This window comes from Atractosteus spatula, chromosome 4 (assembly GCF_055471065.1).
Source record: "Atractosteus spatula isolate fAtrSpa1 chromosome 4, fAtrSpa1.hap1, whole genome shotgun sequence".
Lineage (NCBI taxonomy): Eukaryota > Metazoa > Chordata > Actinopteri > Semionotiformes > Lepisosteidae > Atractosteus > Atractosteus spatula.
In genome coordinates, this window is record NC_142709.1 from 72,446,868 (window position 1) to 72,456,882 (window position 10,015).

At 49.2% G+C, this 10,015-nt stretch overlaps 1 protein-coding gene across 1 annotated transcript in view; it reads left to right on the forward strand.

Moving 5' to 3' along the window:
- Positions 1–6,985, forward strand: part of LOC148837188 (PEX5-related protein-like) — a 32,289-nt gene extending 25,304 nt beyond the window's left edge. Inside the window, exons 10-16 of the mRNA XM_088914285.1 lie at positions 217–333; positions 920–1,063; positions 1,591–1,661; positions 3,437–3,646; positions 4,309–4,474; positions 5,940–6,097; positions 6,723–6,985. Coding sequence (XP_088770411.1) covers positions 217–333; positions 920–1,063; positions 1,591–1,661; positions 3,437–3,646; positions 4,309–4,474; positions 5,940–6,097; positions 6,723–6,924 — 1,068 coding nt within the window. The 3' untranslated portion in view covers positions 6,925–6,985. The remainder of the gene's footprint in view (positions 1–216; positions 334–919; positions 1,064–1,590; positions 1,662–3,436; positions 3,647–4,308; positions 4,475–5,939; positions 6,098–6,722) is intronic.
- The last annotated feature ends 3,030 nt before the right edge of the window (positions 6,986–10,015 follow it).

The window sequence follows — 10,015 nt, forward strand, 5'->3', positions numbered from 1 at the left end:
TCCTGGTATCATTTTTTTTCCTACAGAAAAATAAGTGTGTACCTTTTTACAGTGTTGAAAAAAGATTGAAAATTTAGTTCTGTTGTAGGAAGAGATAGGCAAGGGGTTCCGTGCGGACCGCTGTGTTTCCCTCTCATCGGTCGTGGAATAGTGACTAAGTCCTCGCTGACAGCCCCCGCCAAGTGCCCAAGCTCGCTTGTTTCCCTGCTTCTCTAGTCCGACACCGAGTTCTGGGACAAAATGCAGGCAGAGTGGGAGGAGCTGGCCCGGAGAAACTGGCTGACAGAAAACCAGTCACCTCAGATCCCTTCCAGCATCTCTCCTCACGAAAAGGTGCGTCTTCCTCTTTCAGCTGCACAGTGTCTGGGCGCCGTACTAACTACAAAACTGAAAATAATCAGTTCAAGAACATGTTGTTGGGTCGCTTTAACGGGATGCAGGACATTTGACTTCAGCTGTGGACTGTTGACTTTGCACTAGATGTGTGATGACTTTATTATACTGGTGTCATGAGCACTGTAAATATTATTACAGTCCACTGCACCATTCCTTATGGATCCACATGTAACACGGGCCAAACACACGCTGACACACATTTTAACATTAAAGCTCTGTGTTTTCCACAGTTTACAGGGAAGGCAGAAATTTGGGGTGCAGTACAGTAACTCCCTAGTGAAGTTGAACATGAGCAACGTGACAGTGTCTGTGTGTTACCGGTAACTCTGCTTCCTCAATTATAAGAAGACTCTGCAATAAATACAGAGCAGATCATTCCACTGTTTAAGTTCTCCCGATACGCTAAAAATGACCTGACCTTTGACCCCGTACTGTTCTGACCCCTGGATGCCGAGCGTCCTGTGTTGTTTTGAGGTGGAGATTTGGGGTGCTCACTTTCCCTGTCTTCGGGTGTTTGTTGCAGGGCTACTACTTTCACACCGACAACCCCTATAAGGACTGGCCCAACGCCTTCGAGGAAGGAGTGAGGAAGGCCAGGGAGGGCGACCTGCCCAACGCGGTCCTGCTGCTGGAGGCCGCTATCCTGCAGGACCCCCAGGACTCAGAGGCAAGAGCCCCCTTCCTCCTGCCCCCGGACCTCCCCACCCCCGTCTCCCTCAGCAACAGCACCCACAGATTCCTGAAGCCCTTCTAAGAGCAGGGCTGGTGCAGTAAAAGGCCTAACAGCTACATAACGTCTCCACGGTTGTGCAGAATGAGGCCAGGCCAGGCTCCAGGAGCTGGGCCTACTAGCGGTGCAAGAGGACAGAGTTGGTCACCCCGAGAAGAGACCGCACTCGAGATTCACGGCCCACCCACCCCAAACTGGAAGAAAATAGTTAAAAAAATCTAGTTATACTCCAGTAAAAAAAAACAATTGTTCTGGGTAGCTGTTTTAAAGCAGACATGAAATGAATTTCCAGTGATATGCTGGTTGGCGTTACTGCTTGTCTCATGCCAGCCTTCAGTTACTAGTGATGGGCATGTTATTGTGGTGGCTGGTGATTAGGCTAACGGTTGGGGGGGGGGATAGCTAACGAGCCCCCAGCGGTGCACGAGCTCCGCACCGAGGGTGACACCTCTGTCGCCCCGCAGGCCTGGCAGGTGCTCGGGACGACGCAGGCGGAGAACGAGAATGAGCAGGCAGCCATCGTGTCCCTCCAGAGGTAAGGAGCTGCCGCTGCGCGTGGGGGAGGTTCACTGGACCCGATCGGTACCGATCCGAGCTCTGAGATCGGGCCAGGTCTGTCCTTCAGCTAGAGGGGTCTGATCGTGTGCGCGTTTCTACCCAGCTCATGATCTCCCGATTGGACAAATTATCGTCACAAGAGGGCCATTCTAATGCCTTTACTTCATATACAGATCTCATATAACTAATTTAGGAGGTTAAGTGGCATCTGTGTGGAAAAATGCACAGTGTGTTGTAGCATAAAGAAAACGGAAACTAGCGCAGACATGATCTCAAGCAGAGACAACTGCAAAAATATGAGATCATCTATATAAAACACCATTATTACTCCTGATATTTGAAGAATGTATCTCTTCTAATTCCATTTTATGTTTTTAAGCTTGTACTGTATGTCATGATTATTTACTCCCTCTTAAATATATCTGATAGATTTTAAATCCCTTTTTAATACTTTTCAAAATGATCCTATTGTTGAGAAGAGTAAATACCAGCAAAAGCATCTGTATCCTTATTTATGTGTGTGTAATCCAAAACAGGATAAAAGGCAGAAAATCAAAATCATATCATAACCAAAGCCGTTCCAGGAGTAGTGTTTGAAAAGTTGAATCAACATTAAATCGCAGATAAACATCGTTCTAACAAAGGGTGAGTTTCCTTACTTCCTTCTGTCATCAGGCTCAGAGATAATCCAGATTGTAAAAAATCTCCCCTAGACACGCACACAAAAGAACTATCCTCACTTTTTCCAAGATGCTGATAGAGTCACACAGCACTTGCTATGCTCTAAAATCGCCTGTTTTAAACTAAATTGAACATAGTTCATTTTAAGAGACTTGCTATCTTCTTGTAAAAGATGAAACGATGTCGGAAGGCAGGAGACGGGGAAGTAGAACACTTGCAAGAATACTTCTATGCGTTACAGCTGCTCCATTCTCTGAGTTGCACTTGAGAAGCGAGGTACCGCACAGCAGACTCCAGTCATCTCTAATCAGCTTCTAATCTTTCTTGAAGAAAACAGCCAGTCTAAACGTCTAACGAACCTTAGGGTCCCTACGTCCTGACACTGGAAGGCAATAAAATAATCCTTCAATTATTTCACAAACACTCCAGTGCCTTCCCATGTGAAAATTAAGAATTAAGCTTCACTGTGACTTATGTCAATATTCCTGTGTCAAGACCCAAGTACATAGCATAGACAATTATTTTTTTGTTAATATCATTAGTAATTATCTTATTCGTGTTTATGGAAACAGAAATAAGCTTCTGATTGTTTCCAAAAATTATGCATTTCACTGATTTTAAAGAATTCAAAACCCCAGCCTTCAAAGTAAAAAAACAGCTGTAGTTTAAAAGAGGGAGAAAGATTCTTGACTATTCCAATTAACGCCTAGCCGGATTAATCCTTCTCCAGGGGTCTTGTCACGAAACGAATTTAAAAAATCACAAGAAATTTGTCTGTAAAGTTACGGAAGAACATAAGAAACGCTACAAATGAGAGGAGGCCTTTCAGCCTTTGTAGCTCTGGAGAAATGTTATCTGATCTGAGGATCTTATCCAGCCATTTCCTGACAGAATCCAGGGCACTGGCTTGAAGCATCTGGCTGGGCAGCTTGAGCCAGGCTCCCACAGCCCTGTTCTTACCTGTTCTTCAGCTGCCCCAGAAAGAGAAGTGAAAGGGCTTGAAAGTGCTGCCCGTGAGCATGACGCTCGCCGGCCTGTGTGAAATACCCGCCTCCGCCCGTCTCCCCGCAGGTGCCTGGAGCTGCACCCCAACAACCTGCAGGCGCTCATGGCTCTGGCCGTGAGCCTGACCAACACCGGCATGCAGCACGAGGCCTGCGAGGCGCTGCAGAGCTGGATCCGCCACAACCCCAAGTACAAGCACCTGGCCAAGAGCCGGGCGCAGCCGCGGGGCTCCCCACCTGCCACGCGCAGGACGTCCCGCGCCTCCGCCCTGGGCAGGTAGGCAGATCGCCCGCCGCCGCACCCTGCGTGTGTGTGTGTACACGGGACAGGTCCACACACGCCGCCGCACCCTGAGTGTGTGTGTGTGTGTGTGTGTGTGTGTGTGTGTGTGCACACGGGACAGGTCCACACACGCCGCCGCACCCTGTGTGTGTGTGTGTGTGTGTGTGTGTGTGTGTGTCTGCACACGGGACGAGCCCACATCGGTCAGTGAGTGCACTTTTTTTATATACAGGCCGATATTGAAAAACTAAAATAAATATAAAACATTTCTTGCTCAAAGCAGGCTGAGAACTGAGGTAGCAGATGGATGTCAGGCAGATGATCATTTCCAGTTCTTTTTCTGACAGGACAGGTATTAATCAAATGGGACGGTCTGCTGTACCTCCACCCTGTGTTTTCAGTTACACTCTTCTCATTAAAGAAAATACCATCCCAGAAAGCCGCAATGAACATGTTGTACACATTGCAGCCGGAATGGTTCGTCCGCTGTAAAAACTCTTTTGCTCGGGTCCGCTGAGTCTGGAAAGGGTCTTTAAGGTGGCCGAGGGCAAAATCTAAAGCCTCTGTCAGCCACTTGCAGTTTCCAGGTGCTTGAGGGGAATCCTGCGCACTCCCCCCGTGCGAAACGTCTCGTTTTCCCTTCTCTCGGCACCCAGCTCCCTGCTGCTGGAGGTGAGGGAGCTCTTTCTGGAGGCGGTCCAGCAGACCCTGGACGTCATCGACCCGGATCTCCAGACGGGCCTGGGCGTGCTCTTCAACCTCAGCGCCGAGTTCAACAAGGCCGTGGACGCGTTTCACGCGGCCCTCTCTGTCCGGCCCGAGGTAACGCGCCTGGCATCGGCCTCAGGCACCTCTACGACTCAACATCACCGATGTAGAAGCGAGAAAAGCCCCAGTCCTGAACAGCTGCTCTGGCAGATACGTTAGAGCTGCTCCCTTCTCCGAGCTTCTCTATGTGCCCACTAACCGCACCGTGGCTGGGTCAGACTTGTGCACAGAGCAGAGTCAGGGGCCATGTGTGCCCACTAACCGCACCGTGGCTGGGTCAGACTTGTGCACAGAGCAGAGTCAGTGGCCATGTGTGCCCACTAACCGCACCGTGGCTGGGTCAGACTTGTGCACAGAGCAGAGTCAGGGGCCATGTGTGCCCACTAACAGCACCGTGGCTGGGTCAGACTTGTGCACAGAGCAGAGTCAGGGGCCATGTGTGCCCACTAACAGCACCGTGGCTGGGTCAGACTTGTGCACAGAGCAGAGTCAGGGGCCATGTGTGCCCACTAACAGCACCGTGGCTGGGTCAGACTTGTGCACAGAGCAGAGTCAGGGGCCATGTGTGCCCACTAACAGCACCGTGGCTGGGTCAGACTTGTGCACAGAGCAGAGTCAGGGGCCATGTGTGCCCACTAACCGCACCGTGGCTGGGTCAGACTTGTGCACAGAGCAGAGTCAGGGGCCATGTGTGCCCACTAACAGCACCGTGGCTGGGTCAGACTTGTGCACAGAGCAGAGTCAGGGGCCATGTGTGCCCACTAACAGCACCGTGGCTGGGTCAGACTTGTGCACAGAGCAAACACGGCCCTCCAGCTTGCCCTTGCACATCCGACACTCCTCAGGAGACAGGCTCGTGGTCCCTGGCTGCCGGAGAGCACTGAGCTCAAGGTCACGCTCTGTGGAGGCAGGATTGCAGTCCAGCCTGAGAGGGAAGCTGCATTCCCAGATTAACAGGCCCACATTAACACATAAACCCTTCAAAGCAACTCTGTTGTATCGTTTTTCTCCACCCTTAGCCACAGAGGTTGGAGTCACATACCTGCATATTGTCCAGCAGACATCACACACGGGTGCTGTCTTCATGCTGTGTCCTATAGTTCTTATCACTAAACATCTTGAACAATTTTTTTTTAGATGAAATCATGCATGAATCATCACGGGCAAGATTTTTTCAGAGGAAATCATAGGTCGCATCATAACTGAGCGCAGGCCGACATTCCCCCGTACCCAGCACAATTACACCGCGGGGCAGTAAACTAAATTTACTGCCCTCTCAATGCGAAAGGAAAAACACAAACTCATAAACTTCCAGTATCAGAAAAGGAAACATTTAACCAGCCTAAAGCAACTATTAAAATATCACAAGGGAAAAGATATATGCGACAGCTTCATTGCAGCTTTGTTTCAGAAAAAAATAAGTAGCTCTCAGTTTTTGAAGCAGGCTGTTGCCTTTGTCCTAACATCACTTGGAGCTGCCGTGTTTGAGGAGGTCTCTTCTCCCTCCTGCTGTCTTCAGGACTACCTGCTGTGGAACCGGCTGGGGGCCACGCTGGCGAACGGGGATCGCAGCAAGGAGGCGGTGGAGGCCTACACCAAGGCCCTGGAGCTGCAGCCCGGCTTCATCAGGTCCAGGTACAACCTGGGCATCAGCTGCATCAACCTGGGCGCTCACAGGTCAGTGCTGCTCCCGGGAGGATGTGGACTGGGACTCTGGCCAAATCCGCAGGCTGAGATTCCACACACACAAGCATGCACGCACACACAACACATCACCACAGGGAGGCGCCTCTGGCCAAGAGGGAAGCTTAATTAGCCCAGTAGCTCAGAAGCCGAGTAGCCCAGTAGCTCAGGGCCGAGCAGGGAGCTTGCAGGTGGAAGCTGCAGTCCAGAGACTGGGGGCTGCAGACTGAGGGGAGGACATGGTCTGGGTGCAAGCAGGGAGAAGGTCACCCCACATCATCAGGGCACATGCCCTGGTTAGTGCTGGGCCCTATCCCATTAGACACAGTGCTCTCAGATTCCTGCTAAGCAGATTGCATGACACCCGGTTAGCAGATAATGAGGGACGACTGGACCATTTCATAGTGAGATCAAGGAGAAAGAAATCCACAGATGCTGCTCATCTCACTGTCCTGACAGATGGCCCATCGTTCCAAACGAATGTGAAATATTTTGTCCTGCAAAAGAGCTCGGAAGTTGTACTGAGGAGCGTGTCCCAGCCTGTTCTCCCACTGGGCTAATCTTTTGTGACGCGTGATTTAGCCCACATCGTGAATAAAGGGTGTTGCTCTTTTCACAGGGAAGCTGCAAGCAATTTCCTCACAGCCCTGAGCCTGCAGAGGAAGAGCAGAAGTCGGCAGCTTTCTCACCAGGTCATGTCGGGAAATATCTGGGCAGCCCTGAGAATAGCTCTGTCCATGATGGACCAACCAGAACTCTTTCAAGCCGCCAATATAGGCGACCTGGACTTACTCATGAGGGCCTTTAAGCTGGACATGTGAAGACCATGGTTTGTCAAGAAAACATGAATCCAAAGCTGTATATATTTTTTACAAAAGAAACAGAAGTCCAGTATGGCTACTGAGGCCAGTCTGATTGAAGAGCATTTTGCAATCCTGGGGATGTGCTTGAAGAAGACTATGATGGATTTGCACTGAGCTTGGCGATTTCCTGACAAGAGCACAAGAGCCAAGACTAGAGGAGATTGTATTGTACGAGTATGCCTTAGAGAAAACAGGAAAAAAAAGTCAGATAGAAATTTGAAGTAGAATTAGAAATGTTTTGATGCCACTGAAATGGACTGGAGTTATACCAGTACTTTATACTTCATGGCCTGAGTGTCTGAGCAATAGCGCATCACGCACCTGGGTGTTAGGATGAACCAGAAGCAAACTCACAAAATGAAAAAAAGTTTGTATGTTTGTATGAAAAACTGCTGCTGATACCCATTTGAGTCCATCCTCATTCCCAGGGCTCACGGCACGAGGACCTATACTAGTTTCTAGTAATGTTTCACCTGCATCTGTTTCATTAGCCTTGTATATTTCTAAATGTTATAATTTTCCATGCTTTAAGATTCCAAACTCCGCATGCGAGCATTCCGGCAGCTCAGGTTAGGATATCTCCCAGATCCCGAGACCGTCGTCTCCCCTGATGCATGTGTGCACTAAAGAAAACAAACCCTGCGACACGAAACCAAAACTCTTTTCATTGTACATTTCGCTCCCTCGCTCTACCTTGGCTTAGCAGCACCTGTTAGGCGACTTGTAAGCTTTACTGGAAATGCATGCTTAATTTTCCTTTTAAGTATAAGGACCGCTTCTCGCAGGGCCATCACGAATTGCACAGTTAAGATGTTTGTTCATCGCTGCGCGTTGTTTTACTTTCTGTGCACAACTTTCTGGTCAAAAGAGCTCCCCGCTGAAGACAGACCACACTCAATGGCCGATGGTGTATTAAGCCAGACAGAATGGGTACAGTGGGCAGTGACTGAAGTCCTGTGTGCTGGCTTACTGGCTGGTATTTTATGTACTATTGCACAACAGACTTGCAGCTCAGATGTCAGAATCTTCTTACCCCATCGTCATTGTATCGGGACTGCACTTCATCTTGAATCTGCATCCTTTCACAGATCCCTGTGGAGCATTCTTCCTTCACAAACCGGGATGCTCTGCACATTTACCCTCTGGCCGGCCTGAAGGGGGTAGAGGGGAAGTGGAATTCCTGCCATCTCGCAAGGAGACTACATTTCACACACCGTTTTCTGTTACCTCTGTTTTGCGTAACATTGCAGCCCTAGCAGACAGCAGCCCGGCCTGGCACGGACTCGGACCAGCAGCATCCCTTCGAAAAGCTCCATCCTCCTGATCCGGAGCGGAGGAGTGAGAGGGAGTGACCGGAAAGCAGCTGGAGCTTCAGGGGAGCTGGGATGCTGTGAGTCATGTTCAGTAAAATGCTGTCCCACCAATCCCCCCCCCCTCCCCGCACACACACACGCTTTCCTGAACGTTCCCCTCTGCTGCTGCACAAGGTGTAAACGGAGCCCTTTTCTCCTGGCAGCTGCACAAGTGCATTCTGGGGGCTGGTCTGATTCGGCTGCTGTGGCAGTTACCACGTTACTGCTCGTGCTGGCAAAAGTCCCGCGTGGAACAGCGGCCAAGGCTGGGAAAACGGTTTGGTGCAGCGCTCTGTCTTTTCCACCCTGTCTTCACCCACACGGGCACAGCTACATGACAGAAAACAGCATCTGAAGAGGAAACAAACTGCCCGTTTTACTGTAGCTTCACTGACGCACGCAGTACAGTAAAACACGACCGCCTGAAGACGTGAGAAAGTAAAGGGGTCTGATTCAGTGAGGACCTGCGACCATGGGCCCCTGAGGCAGCCACTCCACCAGACCACTCAGTTCTCTGCCAGAGGCTCCTCTTCTTCAGGGAGACTGGCACTCCAGCTGTGTAGTGCTGGTCTCGGCTTCAGGAAACACCCAGCCAGGGGCATTTAAAGTCTCTCACCCCCCAACTCCCTAACACAAATAGCATTTCCTGTTTCCAGCTCCTGGGCTGTGATCCTGCATCCAGTCCGGAGCGCCGTCAAGAGCAGGTTTCAATTCCAGCTGAGCACTCAGTTACATAACGTGATTCCCTTAGCCGACACCTCACCTCAACTCTTTAATTGATCCCAGCACCTCCAGAGTCTGTGGGCTGGTCCTGGAAATGGTTCTACACATCCTTTGCAGCTGTCCTCAGTCGGCCTGTAGCAGCTACAGGACACACTACCCTGGCCCAGTTGAGCTAGTAACCAGTACAGCCGACACAAACGAGAGCTCGTCTGGAAATGAAATGAGCCGACTCACCTGCCTTCAGGTCCAGATGGTAAGCACAGCCACATTAACCCAACACGGGGCTGGGATGCTTCGCAGCACAAGAAGGTGAAAGCTGATAATCTCCCAGCTAGACACGCACGTATCATTGATTCTTGCAGCCACAGAGCACTTGTAATGAAGGAAAAAGAGACTGTGCTCAGCAGCAGCAGCACTGTGGATGTTGGGGGTGTCCAGATGTCAGCAGCAGCTCCCCAGCGTGGCTTGATCCCAGCACACCTTAACAGCCTCTTAATGAATCAGACCCACTGCTATTTTTGCATTAGAAAATTCTAAGATTTCAATTTAAATGCAAAGTCCTACTTAGAAATCTTATTTTTTTAAATGTTGCATTTTGAATTTATTGCATAGGTCTTCTATGATATACTAGATTATAATAACAATGTGTTGATTTAGGATGTCAAACATCTTTTATAGAAAGGAGCTTTTATCATCTCAGGTATGATAAATCAGTTAACTGCATGCTCTGGAATATTGACCAAGAAATGCTGCATGCAAGACTTCTGGTTTTTTGAATGCTTAATTAATTTGTTTTTATGCATGAAATGTTCACAAGACATTTTCTTCTTTTACTTATTTCTATAAATATATATATATTCTAGTGAAATGACTTTCTCATTACAATGCACTTTTTTGACCTTCTTGGACTTTCTTTTATATATGTATAATATATATATATTTACTGTATTAAATAAAGTTTTGATGCACAGAAG